The 21317-nt window shown below is 44.9% G+C and overlaps 1 protein-coding gene across 1 annotated transcript; it reads right to left on the bottom strand.

The window, feature by feature from the left end:
- Positions 1–11909: 11909 nt before the first annotated feature.
- Positions 11910–13268, bottom strand: GJA8 (gap junction protein alpha 8). Its single transcript, XM_034990093.1, has one exon. It carries the CDS (start codon positions 13266–13268, stop codon positions 11940–11942), a length of 1329 nt encoding a protein of 442 aa, XP_034845984.1. The 3' UTR covers positions 11910–11939.
- Positions 13269–21317: the final 8049 nt, after the last annotated feature.

The raw sequence follows: 21317 nt of genomic DNA, 5'->3' as shown, positions 1-21317 counted from the left end.
AGTGCTTCCCGCCCCGGGCTGGGAGTGGGCGGGGCGGACGCGAGGCTCCCGGCAGCAGAGGCCCCGGAGGCGGGGCCAAGGAGAGGACGCTCTGGGGGCGTGGCTTAGCTAGAGATGACCTGGCTAAAAGGGGCGGGGTACAATTAGGTGGTCTGAAAGTCCCAGAGCTGATGTAATGCGAGGTAGCATTTCATTTCTGAGGCCGAAGATGGTGGTGCCTGACCTAATATCTTATTTTAAGTGGTAATTCCATTTTGTGATGGTCATGGCTAATAAGATGAAGTTAATGATTATAATGAGCTAGACTATAATTCAGGCATTGTGTTTTAAATGTTACTACTTATACTTGGCTACACAAACAACTACTTAATTACAGGTGAGGAAGAGTGGAAAGGCAGATGATTATTTTTAGCAAATGTAGCTAAACAAGTAAATTTATGATGTGATAACAACAACAACAAAAAGCACACCATCACAAGAGAGTGATAATCTCATTGAACTTGGTACCCATCAGCCCACACCTGGAGTACTGCACTTTTTGTACCACACTTTAAGAGGCACAGAGATGTATTGTAGCATGCTCGGAGGTGAGCCACTAGATGAGGACCGATGGGAGGAACTGAAGTAAGGAGACTCAGGAACATGATAGCTATCTTTGTGTGAAAGAATGGGTGGAATTGATATGGCCCCTGGAAATATATGTAAGACAAAGGACTGGAAGTTAAATGAAGCTAGATTTAATTCAAAACATGGAATAATTCTTTAAGGGTCTGAAGATGAATTATTTTAGGAAGTAGTCCCTCTCCCTTGGAGTTGCTCAAATATAGACTGAATCACTACTTCATCCATTCAATACTCATTTCGTGAAGGCTTAATGCACTGCTGTGAAGCTTCCTTTTGCACTAGGACTCTAGCTAGTCCTGTAGTTCCTGTAGTCTCACAGCACTAGAAGCTGGCTCCATCTGAGGGCAATGACCCACTATGGGAGCCAATGTAGTCCATACCGGAAGCACAGCCTTGAGTGCACCTGGCATTGAGGACCTGATTGTTTAGACCACTGCAATCTGAGTAACTGAGACTCACAGATTTATTACACACAAGAGAAGGTGTCTCTCTTTCTTGGAATTAAACTCTGCCATACTAAGCAGCCCAAACTACCTGTCAGATATCCAGAAGGCTAGGAAGCCGTAGAGGTAGCCCTACTATGGGAGGAATCAAACCAGAGAACTGGCTACCTCTATCAGGGATGCAGGTAGATGCTCACACAGATGCTACATGATGAATTAGAATTTCATCTAACTGAGATTCAAGGCTGTGTGATAGTGCAGAATTCTGGGAGAGCATATCAAGGCAAACAGTTTACCTTGGTGGCTTACTGGGATGCATGGTGGGGATCAGGGTCTCAGTGAACTTGGCATAGCAGAGAAAGGCATGCAGTCCAATGGGCCCAGCCCTGTGCAAATCTTTGAATGGCACCATTCAGGATTTTCCCTACTGTAACACCTGTGTCCAGGTCAAGGACAGGTCTTGGTGACCCAAAGAACTACTACCCCTTGCTTCTGATTGCAGAATTTATCTAGAGAACTTCAGACTAGATTTATGTCCAGTTGACTCACCTCTCAAATCACTGGGAGGGACGGCTGAAGCTGGGAGCCATGAGTTCTTGCTCTTTTGTCCTCACCTTTACTTCTCTTTCCCATTAGAGCTATTACCAATCCCCATAACCAACAATGGCCTCTGAGAGGAAAGGAGGTCTCTCCTCTTAACCCCTCCAGACCAAGTGCACAAACCCTTCCCTTAAATCTCTGTACTCCAGCTGAGTCTAAGGTACAGCATTTAATAATAAAACTTTGCTAGTCATATGTTGTAAGACTATGGCAGTTATTATATCACATAGAATAATATTTATGATGGTGATAATAGTTAATACTTACCAAGTGCTTACTATGTGCCAGATACTATTCTTAGATCTTGACATGTACTAATGCATTAACTCCCTAACTTAGTCCCTGACTTGCCTCTATATGGCAGACACAATTGTTCTGTTTCTTTTGGAAGCATATTGAGCACATTGGTACTCATTGGATTCCAGGACTAGGAGAATGAGGCTTAGACAGAGAAAGGAGTTCCCTCTTCTTCCTATTTCTTTTTTCATCCTAGAATCTTTTTCTTTTCAGGATTTGACATTGAAATATCCATTTTCTTCACAGAAAGCCTCACCCCCTATGCGCAGCATAGGATCTTACTCTATGTTCACAACTGGACAAGAAGGTGAAAACATAACTGTGCATTAGCAGTACACAAACAATATCATGGGCCGTTTTCTTATATTTGTAAATTTGTAGGATTATGTCTTTCTACTTGCAAATCAAAATTTCTATAGATTTTTTTCCCCTGGGACATGATGAATTCCTTCCAATTTATGATTTCAGGTCTTTTTTTTTTTTTAATTTTATTTGTTTATTTATTTGAGAGAGAGAAACAGCATGAGAAGGCAGAGGGTAAGAGGGAGAAGCAGGCTCCCCGCTGAGCTGGGAGCCCAATGTGGGACTTGATCCCAGGAATCTGGGATCATGACCTGAGCCGAAGGTAGTGGTTCAACCAACTGAGCCACCCAGGTACCCCTGATTTCAGGTCTTTTATTGGACTTTCTAAGGAAGCTTTCTCCCATGAGATCTTTGATGCTTATGGTTCTCTTGTCCTGACTGTCTTTCAGGAGGATCCATATTTATGTGTTGGATTTCTATGGCCTTCTCTCCATGTCTATTATTTCCTCTGTGATAATTTTCATGCCTTTGTTCCTCCTCTTGGCATTCTGGGAGACTTCCTGCTGTTGTGATTCTTTACAGTGTTGCTAATTTTGTTCTTTATTCTTATTGTTATTTATTGTTATTGTTTGTATTTATTGTTATTGTTATTTATTGTTCTTTATTCTTATTGTTATTTATTTGTTTATGTGTTGCTAATTTTGTTCTTTATTCTTAAATTCTGCTGTGGCTTTGCCAGCTCCTTTTCCAACTCAGTCTACTATCTTATTATCTTCTGTTTCATTTATTGCTTTACAGAGTCCATGTTTTCTTTAAAATTTTTGAGCACACAAAACAGATTTTAAGCTTACTTTTGTTCTTTAAGTAAATAGCTTTTGAAATTATGCTATTCTTTTACTTTGGTAAATTATGCTATTCTTTTACTTTTGGTGTCCACTGTTTGTTTTCTCCAAGTTGTCAGCTATCTCTTTCTTGTTATTTTCCTTGTCTCTTACTCATCTGTCTCAGTATATGTGTGGAACCTAACTAGACACAGTAATTAGCTCAACAGGATTTTTAAAAAGTCAAGAAGAAGGGTCTTTGATTACTGGATAAGTGAGTAACTAAAAAATATTTAAAGGGAAGACAATTAGTATGCAATTCAAGAATAATACAGTTTCCTAGAAATTATGGCTTCAGTCTGACACCACCATGAAAAAAAAAGTTGGAGAAAGTTGAAGTTCTGATCTGAGCTACATTAGAGTTGTTCATATTTGTTGTAATGCTGTAAGAATACCCCTTGTCATTGTGTCTGCCTTAAAGACGTGATTGAGGATTTTTGGGTCACATTATATTCTGTGGGTTCAGCTTACTTACATTTGTTTGATCTCATCCATTTTCTGTTGGTTTTATTAATCTAATTCAATTCTGGAGATGCCTTGATCTTTCTTCCATCTATAGGTCCAGCCAGTGTAGAGATGATAACTGTAGCAAGTGAGAAAGGTAGAAAAATAGACCTGGAAGACCTGGATGAATTAGAAAACCTGAACATTTTTCAGGAAAGCTGAGTGTTAGAGAAAGGGAAGCTGGGGGGGGGGGGGCGGCGAGGGGTGAAAGCCTCTCAAAACTCTGTCCTGGCCCAAGGAGTCATGACCAGACATTGTCCTTGGCTAAGGGCTTCCCTCATGGTGGCAATTGCACAGCCATATGGAATTAGCATTATAGTTACCATCTATTCAAATCCTGCTTAATGAAATCATTAAAACAAAGAAAAAGGAGCCACAGTTGATGTCTTTACCTCAAACCCTCCTCCTTGCTAGTTCATTCTTTCCACAGGAGTTGGAACAGTCTGAGGGAAAGTGACCAATAAAATATGATGGAAGTAATGGTATGTGACTTCTAAGGTTCGATCATAAAAGACCTGGAAGCTTTTGCCTTGATCTCTTGGATAACTTGCTCTAGGGGAAAGCAGCCACCAGCTCAAGAGACCCTCAAGCAGACCCAAGAGCAACTGGACCTGGCAGGGCTAACTTGCGAGTCATGTAACCATGTGAGTGAGTCGGTCCTACCACCCCAACTGCAGGCCCTGTCAATAGCTGACTGCAACCTCATGAGAGATCCCAAGCTACCCCAGAATTCCTGACCCACAGAAACTGTGAGAGATGATAAATGCTTATTGTTGTTTTAAGCCACAAACTTCTGGAATGATTTGTTACTCAGCAATAGATAGCTAATACATCAATCATCAGAGGTGACATTTTTACTAAATATTTGCATGGCATAGCCTGGAGCTCTAGCTTTGTAGCCTTTGATTTTCATTTCTTCACCATTCACTGTTCAGCTGGTAGGCCAAAGAAACAGATTTTAGGTTTTTGTTATAACCACATCTAACCTCAGTTTCTATCAATAGGTAAGGTATTGCTAGATCCTATAACAGATAAATCTTGAGATCTCAGAGGACTAACACTATAAAGTTTATTTTTTTATTTAATTCAAAGTTCAAAAGTCCAATTAGAAATTGATAGGGATGGGAAGGCCCTCTGATCTGCAATCATTCAAAGACTCTGACTGCCATCTTCAACATATGGCTTCCAGGTTTGCTCTGGGTGATGACATCCAGCAATTCATGTGAAAATCTCCCCACCCCCACCTTCTTTTATTTATGACAAAGCAAGCCTGCTTGCTTCCCAAGCCTGGAACCCCTGGGACCTTTAGGGAATCTCTTCCTCAGAAATATTCCTATGTAGAGTCAGCCTAGAGTACATCCCTTTGGTGATGGGGAGTGCTTGGCCAATTATCTCCTTCCTGCCTTGGGAGATCTCTCAGTACTCATTCATGCATTCACCAAACATTACTATGTTCCAGGCACTCTGCTAAGTACTGAATATTCAGAGTTACATAGGATGAAATCTCTATCCTAAACTTGCCTGCAGTCAGAGGAGAGAAAAGGAGGAGATAAAGCAATTTGATAGATGCTCTGGTAGAAGTGTACACAAGTATTGAGGGATCACAAAGGAGGGAGCTAAACTAACTCTGTCTTGAGAAGTTCGTGGAGTTTCACAAAAGAGGAGACAACTGAGCTGAACGTTTAAGGGTGAGAAGGAGCTGACCATGAAGAAAAAGGCAGTCCAGGGCAAAGTCCTGAAACATCATGGAATTCATTTGTCACCATGGGCCAGGCCTGTCTATACTAGGGACAGGCCAATGGCCCCAGAAGGTTGGGGCACATATAGGTGTGGGTAGATGTTGGAGATGAGGCTGCAAAGATGATACAGCAGTCAAGCCCTTGCAAACAACAGAGATAATTTTGGCTAAGTTAAATGAAACAAACAAGCAAAACTCTGGGATAGTTCAGCAAACTGAAGGAAGGCTAATGACCAGGATCTGGAAAAAGAGGAACCAAGCCTGGCCCAGAAATCTCGATAAGCATTGTGCGTCTGTTGAGGGGCTTCTGTCAAGATGAAGGTATTCCAACCAAGTTGCAGTCTCTCTGTTACTCCACTCAAGATCTGCATTCCATGGAGAGAAGATATGATCGGCCCATTTGGGTAAAAAAAAAACAACAAACCAAAAACAAAAAAATCCCTGACCCTTGACCAGGAGAAGTTGGATAAACATTACTTAGAGTTCTACCAAGCCTATCTCTTAACTGAGGAAGTGTATTTCCCCTAGATAAAATTGAGATGTTATTATAGGAAAAGGGAGAATAGATTCTGGACAAGTAAAAACAGATGTCCTATCTAAGTGGGTTGAAGTCAGTTATAAAGGCTCTGTATGCTGTGTTGAGGAATTTATAATTTATTGGGTATGTAATGAGGAGCTGTTGAGATTCTTCTTTATCGCAGCCATTTGACTGAGATTCAAGGGCCATTTACATGGTAAATCCCAGGCAGAATTTTTTGGCCAATTTTATTTTGAGTTATCTATTTATTTTGATCTGTAATGAATAACTTTAACTCTTCCTGTAGTTGTCAGAAACATGGAAGAGAACAAATCCTGTTCTTTTGCCTCTTCCCATAAGGCCAAGCAAGTATACTTTTTGATTTTTCCTGATGTTTGTGTAGAGAAAAGGAGGGAGCAAAGTGACCAAATCTAACTGATAAGGAGAGTTTTCATGTTCTTTCTGAATCAGAGTCTCCTCTATTCTACCCAGTGGTGAGCTGGAACTGGTTTATACTGGCCCATAAGAATCATTTCCTGGAATTTTGTGAGCCAGTTGTTAAGTACAGTCATTATTAACAAACTGCATAAACTTAAAGAAAATATGAAACACAAGGTAATAAATACTCAAAGCTCATTGCTTTTTAATTATTTTACTATTATCTATGCTAATTGGTTATTTATATGTATTGTAAGGTGGAAATATTTTATAATGTTGTGCTACTCTACATCTCTCTCCAGCTGTGTGTTCAGTGACATTAGGCTGGGAGCCTGAAATAATTGGGCAATGGTAGGAGAATTTACACCAAGGAAATTGGCAAACACTATAAACCAGGAAGGACCTCTTTACCCTGCAGAGAGCAGGTTGTGGAATATTTACCAGAATACCACTGCCCCCTCCCCATACCCTAGTCCTCTTGTTCCCCAACCCCTTAATTCCAAAGGAAGAATAACCAGAAACTAAGGCAGTCTTTTCACAGTCTAGCTTGGTCGACAAGTCAAAAGAAAAAAACAAAGATGGCAAAAAGTCAAGTTAGTTTTATTTGTTTTGCAACAGCCTAACATGTGACTATTAGCTCTAACATGAGGATGTGGAGGGTTGGAGAATTCAGGACACAATCTCAATAATGCCTCTCTCCCTTGCCAGAGATCTCCCCAGGAAGTTTGTTGTGAATGTGCTTCTTAGCTGAGTCTTTACTAATCTTGTCATAGGTGGAAACTTTTGCAGAAAAAGACAATGAAGCCATCTACTTTTCCCTCCAGGAAACTTCATGTATCTTTCCAGAATTCTCTTTGTCTGCCCTAGCGAAACAACTTCCAGAAGCAAGTGGGGCTGGAGCTTACAGTATATCCCACTGATACCTTGGTAGCTGACTTTGGGAGCTACAGGGTCTAGGGCAGTGGAGAGTGACTTGTCTTTTATAAAAATCTTTCTTTCATCTTATCTAACTGTTGAACCTAGAGTTTTGTTTCCTTTTTCTCCTTCCTTCCCAGTTACATATTTAGTTAAAATATGATAGTTACAAGAAGGGAAAGTCTCCCTGACTATTCAGTATCACTTCTAGGCACACACTTACTTTGTTTTACAGATTGTATTTATGCTTAGAGGAGTTTTCCATCCAACCAGGCAAACCTTTTTCATCTAAATTTTGCTAACTTGGGTTGTGTGGTCGTTTGCATACAGTATGCATAGAGGGATAATTCAGGGTCAGGGGAAGGAGAGAAGAAGAGATATGTGGAGTGCGATGGAATATGCTGTGTGGGTGGTATGCTCCTTTTTCACCCCAAGCATGACCTGATGACCCTCCACAGGAACTCATGAAGAGCAGCGGCCCACACTAGCCATACCCCAGGCCTTCCACCCGGCTTAAACCTGAAGAGTTCCTGCACGCAGCTCTTTTAGTGTCCAGGGGCTCACTTCTGCCATGACTCAGAGACGGTCTCAGGGGCTGGTGCATCTCTACACATGAGCCCTGGGAAGCTGACTATCTGTAGCACCACCCTGAGCAGTGGATTCTGGCATGGCTAAAAATGTGCTTTTTTCATAGTGCCATTCTTAGGAATTCAGGACTACAGAAATATTGACCATTTCTGCCCCTCATTTACTTCCTTCCCTTTACATATTAGCTCACTTTTTGTCAGGATCTTAGTCAACAATCTGTGCAGTATTTGAAAGTGGTGGCTGTAATTGCTTCAGTATATATTTTACAGTAAGGACTTCTCACAAATTTGGATAAGGCCTTCCTCCCTTTCCTTTTGTTTCCAAATTAGTGAGTTTTTAAAAACACCCACTGATTACTTCTAGTACACTCAGTGTTCCCTGGATATCAATTCATTGTTCTGTCTTGTGAAGGAGGGGCAAAATTTGTTACCCCCAATTCACCGAGGGAAAATTGTCATATGGAGCAGGTAAGTGATATCGTGGGGTCCTGAGAGTCAACAAGGGGCAGCCAAGGCTTCCGACTTGAACTTCATTGTTTTTTTGTGGGAAAATCTTATCCCCAGGTGACAGTGACCTTTAGGAGCATTTGTCTAATTCTGTGTTGGATGTGTCACCTGTGTGGCAAGTGACATAGTCATGGTGAAAAGCAGATAGGCCTTTTTATAATGCCCCAAATGCTAGGCCTAGGGATTACAGTGCCAGGTTTGAAGTTTTTAACAACTGTGAGTAACTCTGTCCCTCCTGGTCACAGATCTCCCCTGATGGAGGTGTTATAATTGCTATTAAGTGATTGGCCCTTTTCCTCTGGAGGGAGCTGCACTTTGGATACCCAGCTGTCCATCGCTTCTTTTTATTGGTAGATCTATGTGCCCTAAGGGTGTTCATCTAACAAGGGAAGGACTAGGAGTAGGATTTAAAGCTGGACCTAATGGAGCCCGGGGCGGGGGGGGGGGGGGGGGGGGGGGGGGAGGGAGGGGCAGGTATAATCCTGAGTCAGTCATAATTATTTGCCTCAAAACAGATACTGAGGGATCTAGCTGTATAGGGTAAGGGCCTCAACGGACACACAGCTGCCTGTGAATGGAACCTGGGACATTTTTCCAGAGGATGCAAATAATTGCCAATCTGTCCCCCAGTCATTTCTCAAGGTCAAAGAGCCTCAGGTTCCTACTAAACATATGGGGTCCAGATTCTATTTTGAGTCTTCTCTGAGAAAACTGATCTCCAGAGTGTCTATTCCATATTGAAAAACTCTCACTAGGTAACTGCAAGGCAGGTTGAGAGGGTGGGATGGAAACCACCCACCTCCCTTTCTTCCCAGTCTCCCTGCTGCTAGAGGAATCTTTCAGGGAGTGGCAACACTCGGCAGGCTCCAGACTTGGCAGCCAACTCATTACTCCTTACGATACCCCTGGAGGTAGGTTGGTGGCGAATACCATCTCGAGTTTGTAGACAGAAAACCAAGATACAGAGAAGTTAAGGGATGAAAATAACACAGCTACTAAATGGCAGAAATAGAAAAAAAAGTGTCCTGGTCCCTTGATGCCCGTGTCTATTTATCCCCAGGTAGTCTTCCTTTTTTATTGGGAAGACTAAGAGGGAAAATGGCAACTTCCATGGTGGCGGGGTAGGTACAGACAGTGAGGCAGGATGCTGCTCCATCCGAGGAGATACACGCACTCACAGGCTTCTGTCCTCGCCGAGACAAGGAGACCAGCAGCCTTCCCCTAGGCCCCTGCAACCACTTCCAAACAGCACCAAGCCGCTTTCGTCCAGAGCAGGGTGCCCTTCTCTTTTCTTTTTCTCTTTCGGATTAGGTCCTAGTTGCGACAGACACTCCGTTCTGGTGACGATCAAGCTCTTCTCAGGCTCTGAGTTTATATCTTCTTAAAATGAGTCTTTGGGAATAAAACTGTAGGAGTAACAGTGTGGCCATTGGGATGAGGCCCGTGACACAGTCTCTCAGGTTCTCAGGCCCGGGACCGTGCTACTCGTCTCCCCAGATGGGAGGTCTGGGTGGAACAGTGTTGCTGTCAAGGGGCAGATTCAAGCCATAGCCAGAAAGTCACATGTCTTTGAGTTAAATATACCTCTTCTATTCAACTATCCACTGCCTGATATGTTCTTTCATTGAAAGTTGGTCATTTTGGATTGACCTAGGTAAAATATATTTTAGGCTGTCTTTTAAAATGTGAAATTTCCCGGAGTAATGATCAAACAATCATACCTTAGGATGAATTGAATTTTTAGACCACTTTGTTTTAGAATGGGGCGCTAAGGAATGGGAATGTTGTCACATGGGGAGGAATAGTTTTGGAGGAGGCTTTGCTCTGGAAAAGCATATCTAGAATGAATATCGTAAAAGGAAGGTGATAACCAGAGAGGGCAGCACAAGGGATTTGCATGCTTTGGGATGATGCTGGCTGGGGGAAAGATAGCATTAAGGCAGTTTTCTGGGTACTTCTTTTGGGTTCCCTGGTGGTCCCTTGTCCAGATCTCTGCCATGTCATCTTGGTATCTATCCCTCCTTCTATAGCCTTGGCACTTCAGCCCATGAAGCATAGCTTTGGTTTAGATCAACCATCTTGGCTATCACTTTGTCCCTCAGCTCTGGGACTTTATTGGCTCCAGGTAAAAATTGCTCCCTGTGTGAAATGTGTACTTGTACTTGAGGATTTCCCTGGACTGGACTCTATGTTTGAGGAGTATTGGTTGTGAGGGTAAAGGGTCAGAGAACTTCGAGTTCCCTCTTGTTCCCTTTAGTCTCTGTCCCTTCCAGGGATAAGGCCTGGTCTGGGACTAGACTTTGGGATTCTGGCTGTTTGAGCTCCCACTTTATGAGAGGCTCTCCTTAGTACCACTGTGATGGTCCTTTTTGTCCACATCTTGTGTCTCAGCAAGGCCTGAGAGCTGACTCTCCTCAAGACAGGCCAGTGGGCAGGTCATCTGCTGGCTCAGACTGGCTTGCTCCCAGCCCCTGATGAAAGGGGATGTGGATTTCAGGGTGAGCACTGATATTGGAAGAGGAGAGGAAAGAAGGGGATCTTCTTTCTTCAGGGAAGAAAACTGTGACCAGACCTCGAGGCCCTTTCAATTAAGGGAGAGGGTGGGAGTCTTGCTCCCGTTCTCTGATGGTGCCCAGGGCAGAATCCCCACCAATTCAAGGGATATAATTGAATTAGAACCCAGGGGCTACAGTGACCCCAAAGAAAGGTCAGTGAGAATACTGGGTATCTCCTGGACTGATGATTTTAACCAAACACTCCAACATGGTGAAATGAGATTTGGGACCCATAGACACAAGTTGAGACCATAAATAATATGATCAATTCCACAGGAAAGCTGGGCTCACTAGTGTAGGCTGACATTGCCAATCGGTGCCTCATAGGTTAAATTTGGCTTGCACACATTTTGTTTGGCCCACATGGCATCTTTAAAATTTGGTTGGCAATATTAAAAATTTCACTGAAAACTTTGGACTTCTGGCTTCTCTGGAAAAATCAGATGGTCAGGTACCACTGCCCGGTAATCAGGGCCTGGTCCTGAGCAGCAGCCGCCCTCTGCCCCCCAATCTTCACAATCCTAGACGTCCCATGGCATTAGAACAGGCCCACCCCACTGGTTGGAAGCACCTGCCTGCATCCTGTAGGATCTGAGCGTGGGCCCCCTGATACATGGTCATGTGGTGTCTGCTGGGGAAGTGCTGGGGTGATGAAAATCTGGCTGAGCTAGTGAGCTTGAGTCATGACTGGCAAAAAGCTACGAGGCAACCACAGTTCTGATTGGAGGGATTTCTATGGAGAAATGGGGATGAAAGCAGAGCTCCCCATTGTAGTTGGGGCAGAGGGGCAGGGCAGTCATTCGAGACTGGGAACTTCGATGGGACAATGGGTTTATCTTGGTGGCCCTTTCATACGGGAAATGTGGTTTCCTAGTTGTACAGCAAGTACTGTGCCCCTGCAGCACCTGTCCAACCAGGGGTGGGTGTGAGGGGAGGCACAGAAGACTCAAATCATGGTGGCATCTTTACGTTTTTGTCTTGCCCTATGTTAGCTCGGGTGTCTCCTTTTCTTTCTTTCTTTGGCCCCACTTCATACGGTCAGATCGTCTGACCTGGCCCGGCTGCTGGCTTTGCTCAGCCTGCTCAGCGGTCTGGTGTCATCCCTGGTCAGGTCTGGACCCAGTGAAGGCGACTTCTCCGCCGGCAGCCCTTGCTTTGATACCGTCTCAGCCTGCAGCTCTTCCTTCTCACCCCCGTTCCCCACCTCGGGAGTCTCCGCTTTCTCCCCCTCCAGCACTGTCATGGTCTCCTGCCCCTCAGTGCTCACTCTCTCGGCCTCCTGCCTCTTGTCTCCCGCCTCTGGTTCCGCCCCCTCCTCCACCGGCGGCTCCTGCCCCCCCCCTTCCTGGGCTCCCACCTGAGCGTAGGAAGGCAGTGTCTCTTGGTAAGCTCGGGACAGGTCCCCTAGGGGCCCCGTGCCCGCCTTCTCCTCGAACTGACTGAAAGGCTTGGCAGAAAGTGGGCTGGTCTCCACCATTCCGACCTCAGTCAAAGGGAAATAGTGCGACACGATTTTCTCTTCTTCCAGCAGCTGGTAGCCCTTGGCCTTCTGGATGGAGGAGACGGCAATGGAGTGGAGGGACTTCTCAGGGATCTCCCCCAGGGGCTGCTCCGCGGGCCTCTTGAAGGCAGACCGGATTCTCTTCAGGCCCAGGTGACTCATCTCCAGAATGTTGAGGAAGAGGGACACAGAGGCCACAGACAACATGAACAGGATGAAGATGGTTTTCTCCGTGGGCCGCGACACGAAGCAGTCCACCACGTTGGGGCAGGGCCACCTGCTGCAGCGATACAGGGGCAGGATCCGGAAGCCGTACAGGAAGTAGTGGCCCACGATGAAGCCCACCTCGAAGAGGGTCTTGAAGATGATGTGGCAGATGTAGGTCCTCAGCAGGGTCCCCTCCAGCCGGAACTTCTTGGTGCCTTTGTGGCTGTCGCTGCCCTTCTTGATGCTGCCCTGCTCCGCGGCCGGCGTCACCCTGTCCCTGTCGCCACCGTCGCCCGCCGCCTGCTGGCACAGCTCCTCGGCCATGCGCTCCTTGCGCTTCTCCTCCATGCGGACGTGGTGCACGGCGTGGCCCACGTACACCAGCGACGGCGTGGACACGAAGATGATCTGCAGCACCCAGAGGCGGATGTGCGAGATGGGGAAGGCCTCGTCGTAGCAGACGTTCTCGCAACCAGGCTGCTGCGTGTTGCACACGAAGTCCGACTGCTCGTCCCCCCACACGAACTCCGCCGCCGTGCCCAGGATGAGGATGCGGAAGATGAACAGCACAGTGAGCCACACCCTGCCGATGACCGTGGAGTGCTCATTCACCTCCTCCAAGATGTTCCCCAGGAAGCTCCAGTCACCCATTTCTCACCCACCTGGAGGAGGGAGAAGGCAAGAGCTGAGCGGCCACGGTGCAATCCCCAGTCAGTCTCTCTCTGCTAACGCTCGGGGTACCTCTCTCCTTTCTGAATTCCTGGAACCGCCAGTATGTAAACAGCACCCATCGAGTGCTTCGTCTGTGCGGGCTAGGATGAGGGGACAAGGGCGGCATGAAGAATCTGCTTCCATTCGTTTCCTCATCTGCAAAATGGGTTTAATGCTAATACCTGTTCTCAGTCACTGTGCCAGTCGTGGTCGGAAAGTATAAATGAGGCAATACGTGTATAATTCCTTGAATTCCACCCCAAATCAGGGTTCATTGTTGACCGTAGATAGAAACCCATGGTTACGCGGCTTTAAGTCAAGACCGCAAGCTAAACTAAGCTTCAAGAGGCATAATGCTGAAGAAAACCCTCTACTGTGGGTGTCTGGGCCCCCAACAGAATTCTTGGATGTGTGAAACTGCCTGTAGCCATCTTCCTTTGACTGTGTTGAAATGTATAATGATGTGTTTGGAGGGAAGTGGAAGGAAAGAAACGTTTTTTGAACATGTACTTTGTGACAGACTTTTGACATTCCATTATTTCATTTAATTTGATCCTACTAGACTGTAGTCTTCATAAGGCTATGGGCCATGCCTGTTTCGTTTACTGCTGCATACTCAGTGCCTGTCACAGAGCCCCGCACCTAGCGAAAGCTCAAAAAGTGTTTAACCAATTTGGTTTGAACACATGAGAAAACTGAAGTTCAGAGAGGTTAAACAAACTGAGATCAGACAGTTAAATAGCAGCAGTTTTGTCTGCCTCGTCCCAAAGGCTGAGTTCTTTCCACTACACCCTGGAGATACACAGCTTTCAATCAGAACTACACATTTCTGCAACTCTTGGACTCTTAATTTATGTTTTTTCTTCTCTAGGTTGACATCTGGAAACCATTCTTAACAGCTTCACAAATGGAGAGCACTATCTTTTTTATATTATTATTATTACTCTTTTAAATCCAAAGAATGGGGAGAGTGCTTCAGGGAGGAATCATGTTACCGGGTAAGGAAGGTCTACTGAGACACTTTTAGTGTCCCACAGAATGAAAAGGCTTTAGGGTCTGTAACATGTGGCTACTTTAATAGAGCTAAAAATTTGTCGGAAAAAAAAATACCATTAAACACGATAGCATATAATGCCCCTAGCAACAGCAATGACTAATGCACATGGGATCGAACTGACGGGGGTGATGTGTGTAAACTGGGACATTCACCCAGTGCAAACCTGTACTAACCTATGAAGGACTATGATCAAAACTTCCACCTTGGGGCACCTGGCTGGCTCAGTCTGAGAAGCGTGGGACTCTTGATCTTGGGGTTGTGGGTTCAAGTCCAACGTTGGGTATAGAGATTTCTTAAATAACTAAATAAACTTAAAAAAAGAAAAAAAAAAAAAAAACCCTTCCACCTCAACCTGTGACAGATGCTCCTCCAGCCTGAACATTTCTGGAGTTGCAGTGTTTCTTCATCGTGGCTCTTAGACCCGGGCAAGAGCCCACGCTGGAGATGCCGCTCTGGGCTTCTTTCAGCCATGTCTCACCCTACAGAAGCCCACAGGGGCTAAGGAATATGCCCACCACTTTAATGACAGTGATATTTGTTAAACACTTGAATGAGTGATGAAAAGTGATATCTTAAATTAGGCGTGCTTTTCATCGCTAGGAAAGGATAAACAAAGTGGCATCTTAAAGCCTCCTTCCAACCTGTGGTTCGGAGTCTGGCCAGACAGTACGTGGAAGCAGACAATGACTGCAGGCATGAGCAATGCCCAACCTATGCTCTCAGGGTACGCACAACTACTGTCTGCTTTTTGTTGAAGGGCAGAAGGTGTTGCTCCCCTTGGGGCCCCAGAAACTCCCAATTAGGTAGGGCATCCAACAGCAGTTTCTCTCCTCCTGGGAAGGTGAGAGCGTCCGTGGCTCCCCAGTCATGACTCCAGCATTGGGAAGAGTTCCTTGTAGGAATGGGGGACTGAGAGTGGGAGAGGGTCCTCTACTCAGAACCAGCTGTTCAGAATCCCAACCACATGTGTCTAGTTATACTTCTGCTTTTAACATTCCTCCAAGTGCAGTTAAATCTAGTGTTTGCCCTGTAATGAGAGGCAGCCATTTCCATCACCTTCGGGGAGGGGGGGGGGGAAGATGGGAAACCTCACAATCGGGTAAGCAGCCCAGGCATAAATCCTATTGGTGTCAGAGCCAGGAAAACCCCAGTTTCTTATCACATGGTTCAATATAACATTCATGTGAAAACAACAATTTATGTAATTTATTCCCGTAAGATCAAGTCTGGCTTTAATGTATTCTACATCTGGTGTTGCTAATGGCTTATCCCCATTGATATATCAACTCGGTTTTGACACTCTTCCTTGTATTGTACTGTATTAGTCCTTTGGGATTTCTGTGTGTATTTCACTCATGTACCTACGTGGATGTGTGCGGCGAGCACACACTCTCAGGACTGCATGTCTATCAATCTTGTTTCTCCCTTTGAGAATCAAAAGCTCTTGGAGGGCAGGGATCATTTTGCCTTCATCTTCTGTGAACCATCATGACATAAAACAAAGACCTTCACCGAGTGGGTTCTCTATAAATACCAGTGCATGGGACTAGCAGCAATAATTTGAAATCTGAAATTCTCAATCTCTGAGTGCATATAATACCAGCATTAATTAAGGCCTAGGGAACTCCAGTCTTCTTTGCTGCAGTTAGCAGTGAGGAGACTGAGAACTTGCAAAGAAATACTAAATACCAAAGAAAGGGTAGTAAATTGATCCAAAACGAGCTGTTTTGAGGGACTGTTTTGTATAAATAAACTGGAAGGCCAATGATTCTTGACATGTGACTGTCGTGACACATATTCATAAAACACAAAGACCCTCCTGACCGCCCCATCAGTAATTTCCAAACTAAAGCCAAACAGGGCTGTGTCCTTCCACACCCTACCCTGCAATGCTAGGATTGAGTGTGTGTGTGTGAGTGTGTATGTGTGTGTGTTTTAATGTCTAATTACAAGTTTCTCATGATAATGGAAGGAGAGAAATTAACTTAGGACAAAATCTTTCCAATTCCATGCTGTTGAAACAGACCAATTATACTTTTAAGAAGAGAAGCTTTAGATGTGCTAAGGGAAGGTGCCTTGGGTCCCTGACTTCTATGTGAAAATTATACTTAAGGGAAGTCAGATCAGAGTATATCCGAACAAACTTCCACTGGAACAGGGAGTAATCTAAACCAAAGGAAGACTATTTCTCTTCTCTTCTTTAAAGAGGAACAGATCTTTTACAGATAGAAAATAAACCGATGAAGTTCAAACCTCCACCACCACATCATCCCCCAGAACATCCCACCAGAGGATTTGGTTTTAAGTAATGATTAAAATGACACCTTATGTTTGGGTATCCCTTGTCTATTTATGACTGATATACTTTTCCATATCTTATTTCAGTCCTCATAACAACCTGTGAATTAGGCCCGTGGTTCTCGGACTTGGACTTCACAGACTAGTAAAATAACAACAGCAGAATAGGGTGACCAACACAGGGCTGCCAACTCCTAATTTTGCCAAGCAAGGACATAAAAATAAGAAACGTATTAAATCATTAATTATGACTGCATCATTTCATAAAAGGGGGATTTTCACCATCATTTCATAAAAGGGGAAGTTTCACACCACAGAAAAGACGTAATTTCAGAATTAAAGGCCTTTAAATTGAATACATTTACGTTGGTAAAAAATTTACTGCTTTGCTTACTACATTATTTTTACAGGCTGCTGGAAATTTCCTCTTGGACCAGAACCGACAGGTCCACAGAGTGACTGAGAACAAGTGAAGCAGGCATTTTCAGCCTCCATTAACAGATAGGAAGGCAGACCGGGAGATTAAATGAGTCAGTCTGCCAACGGGTCTCAGCTAGCGAGGACAGAGCAGGGACGTGAGCCCTGGTCTTCCAACCTTAAGCCCAGGGCCATTTCCAGTATAGCATCGTCTTCTCTTGGCCTTGCGAAGAGGCAGAACACCACACTTACATCCGGGTTAACCAGTTCCCCAAAGGATTAGATGGCCACTTACCACTCCGGTTGGTGAGGGAGTGTAAACGAGCCTCCTTTCATGTTTCTAGAGCAGCCACTTTAAAGAGCAGCTCTCCTAGAGAGCCAACAAAGGCTGCTCCCAGGAAGACTTTTGTGGTCTTTAGCTAGACCTGTTCTTGTGCGTCATGAAATGCTCCAACATTGAAACTGCAGAGCATGAACCCTCCTCTACACCCACAGCACTCAGTAGTTATTACTGTTACACCTATCACGGAGGTCAAGGGAAAAAGTGCAAAACTCTTTCATAAACACCAAATACTTGTTTTAGGTCCCTCGGGATTCCTGGAGGCATGTTAATTCATTCTGAAAAATGAGAAAACCTTAAAAAGTCAAGTTGTAGTTAGAATTTGGGCATCTCTCCTCCCCTCCCCCTCCACCATTCGTACAGTCTTTTCCCTTCCAAACCTCTGCCAACTCTCAGGCCAATTCCAAGAGGGTTTTCAGAATTGGACTCTAAGTCCAGCCATCCCAACCCAAGACCGAACCTTGGTGACAATGTTTTTCCTTTTGTAGAAACCTGGATATGGCCCTTGGATTAGGCTGGAAAAGAAGCTGGGTTGCAGGGGGGAAGGCTACAAACCAATATAACCCAAGGAAAACTTGCCAATAGGAGTAGGGTCCCCCGGAGAAATATGTGCTCTCTTTCTCTCTTGATGCTCAGCAGCAAAATGGCAACTTTGGGCTCTTTCCTTTGGCGCCTAAAAGCCCACCTCCCACTTCTCTATCCCGCCCCTACTGTGCTGCACGACTGAGCAGATATGACTGGATTGGCCCTGATGGGTAGGTTTTACTGTCCAGCAATATTTTAAGCTCCCAGCCAGACAGCTTTTATGAAGGGAGGGATGTTTGGAAAACAATAGGAGAGAGAGAGAATGGGAGAGCTGTGTTGGGCACAGAGGGGAGGAGGGTGGGGAAAAGCTGATGTGGGAAAGCTTAGATGGGCTTCTGTAGCCTCCAAACGTGTCTTTTAGCAGCAGACCTGGCCCTCTACTGCAGAAAACCTTTGGCTTCTCTCCAGAGGGCCTGAGCCTGGGGGTATTTTCCCAGTGCCTTATAATCAGCTTAGAGAATCCTCGGGATGTAGGAACAGTAAGAGGTCACCTATATGCATCCCCCTGCCCCCAGACTGTGCCAAACATGCCCCCCCCCCCAAAAAAAGAGTGGTGGGTCCTTTTCAAGAGTTGATCTACCATCCTCTATTGGGGGTTTGTTCTTGTGTCTCAAAGTTTCTTTCTTTGAAAGGAGCCTTAAGACTCCAAAGAATTCTGGTGCCATTTGTCAATATAATAACATTCCCCACCTTGTTTTACTCATAATTACAAATACTTTTGAGAAGCTGCAGAGTCAAGGGGATTATACAGCGTCAGCTAACAGTTTTAGACTCTCATGCCTCCAACTGCAAAATGGGGGTATGAGGTTTGGGTCACTAAGAAGCTCCGGGATGAAACACCTGTGTGGCCTAATGAGGAATGATGTTTGGGAAGCTAGCTTGGAGGGCATGAATACATGCTCTCAGCCTCCCTGAGGCCCACTCTCTTCCCATTGTCTGGGACTGACTGATGCACTGGTATGAAAAATGGTTGTATTGACCACTTTTTCCAAACCCCAAACTGGGGCATTTTATTATATAAGTTTATGTGTGGAAACAGGGGAGCAAAAATAGTTGAAACTGGGATTGTTCTAGGAAATCTACACTGTATGATTACTGAATGGAAGGCAGCTATGCTCACCACTATACCACCAACGCAGATATGATTACTGAATGGAAGACAACTATGAGAGTAAACCAGGAAAAAAGAATCTAAGTGCTTGCCTCTTCTCTACCCTCATTTCCTGCCCTTTCTGGTGTCATGGGCATATTGCATTTTGATGGTGGTGGTTTGAAGGGGGATGCTACCAAAATTGTATGAGTCTCAAATTCCAGTTGTATTACAATGTTCACTAGCTCAAGCCTTATTTACTTTAGAATTCTGATTTCTTTCAGACTTCAAATTTGAAGGAGTAGTCTAATTGGGATAGAACCTTCTAGAGAATCCCTCAGTTAAAAACAACTGGCCAATGCTGTTCCTGAATATCAACGAGGCAAGAAGTCAGAGGACAGAGGGAAGGAAACCTAATCAGTGTTTCTTTTGAGAGCATTTGGTAAATGTTGATTCCTGAAGCTTGTGCTTTCTCTGAGATATTCCAGAAACCACAAACTGTTCTTCAGATGAATTTCTCTCCTCCAGCGCTTCCCAGGCTAACTTGACTTATGTGGTAGAACAGTCCCATCTCCTGACATCATAGTGTGAGAGATGGTCGTAGAGGATGTGTTCGAGTCTGGAAAAATAAGGAATGTCATCAGACCAACTATAGTCTCTCAGGTTTGGACGGGTCTAGCTTTGTAATTTAGTACTTTCTTTGCTTATTTACTCCCTGGGTGTTGAAGACACTCTGCTAATAGTGCCCAATTGATTGAATTATTTTTGTTGTCACATCTTCTGTTTGCAGTCTTTGAAAACATAAGCACTCAATCCCTTATCTATTGAGGAACATTTTGAAAGAGGTGGGAGAGAGGCTCATCCCAGGCTCACCTGTCGTTAAGAGATGTCCTAACCAGCAATTAGAGTCAGTTTCTCAGGTCTTTCAGTGGGAGGTCTTCTTGTGGTGGCTCTATTGTTTTATTTGATGTAAATAAAGCTCTAGAACATGGGACATAACTACATTCGAATGCAAATGCCACTTTTATGTTCTGTAGTATGGATTATTAGATCACTGATGTTTTGGATAATTTAACAGTGGCATTCTTTTACCAGGGTGTGTTTTGGAAGCAGTGAAGCAGTTATGTGTGGGACGATCATGGGATTTTCAGTGGGAAGACCTGGCTCTGGGTGTGGCCCTTTCACTTTTTATTTGTGAGCAGTTTGCTCAGCCTCTCTGGGTCTCGGTTTTCTCAACTATGGAAGAGAGTTGAAAATGACTGCCTTTCCTGTTTTGTGAAAAGGCCACTGATATAACCCATGCAATGCTGTGAATCCCTGTCTACTTGATGGTTATGTTCACTGTGACCTCCTCCCCTTCTGAGTCTGGCTGTGTCCTGTGCCCCAGGGTCATGGGTTGGCTTGTTTCTAAGTGGGCCTTGATTATGGTCATAATATGCTTTCCTTCCATAGGGAAAATGTCAGAATTGGAAAAGAGCAGAAGAAATTGGGGGCCTCAGTTCTCATTTTATAGGTGGGGAAGCCAGTTCGGGGTGGAAATGACATCCTGAGGTCGTGGTGTAGCTCTGAGGCCCAGGCAATTTCCATGGCTCTGGATGCCTCCATGTAGGGGGTATCGACTCACTCAGCAGCAGGCTCTTTAGGGAGAACCAGGTGAGCCCTAGCGTGGGTAGAAGGGCAGGCAGACAGATGTATGGGGCCTGAGGGGACTGTTCTCAGTCAATCTCAATGACTGGAATTAGGAGGCACAGAATCTCTCTCTTCCAGCTGCTTGGGTGTGCAAGGGAGAATGAGTCTGTGAGAAACCCAGGACCAGGGGCTGTGGGTGAATTGGGTTATTTCCCTGAATGTCCAGACCTGGTTCTGACTTCGTGGGCAATGTTTGGAGATTCATTTCACAAGCATTTTCTGAGCTCCCACCCCATGAGGTGTTTGGGATCCATCAGCAAGTAAAACAGAGATCCCCTGCCATAGCAGAGCTTATAGTCTAGTGGGGGAGGCAGCGGATTCTCATTAAACACAATAACTCAGGGACTAGGTTAGGAGGTGATAAGAGCTACAGCCCAGTGGAAAAGCCTGTTGTGGGGCAGGGATTGGGACAGTCAGTGGAGGAGAGGTGGTGCTCACACAGACCTCACTGAGAAGGGGAGGTTGAGCCCACTTTAAAGAGGGTGAGGGAGGGAGCTGTGCGGGTGTAGGGGG

Source organism: Mirounga leonina, unplaced genomic scaffold (assembly GCF_011800145.1).
Source record: "Mirounga leonina isolate KUSES-001 unplaced genomic scaffold, KU_Mleo_1.0 Mir_493, whole genome shotgun sequence".
NCBI lineage: Eukaryota > Metazoa > Chordata > Mammalia > Carnivora > Phocidae > Mirounga > Mirounga leonina.
This window is presented reverse-complemented; position numbering and strand designations above follow the sequence as displayed.

Coding starts and splice junctions, on each gene's coding strand:
- GJA8 (XM_034990093.1), bottom strand. CDS start 13,268: ATGGGTGACTGGAGCTTCCTGGGGAACATCTTGGAGGAGGTGAATGAG.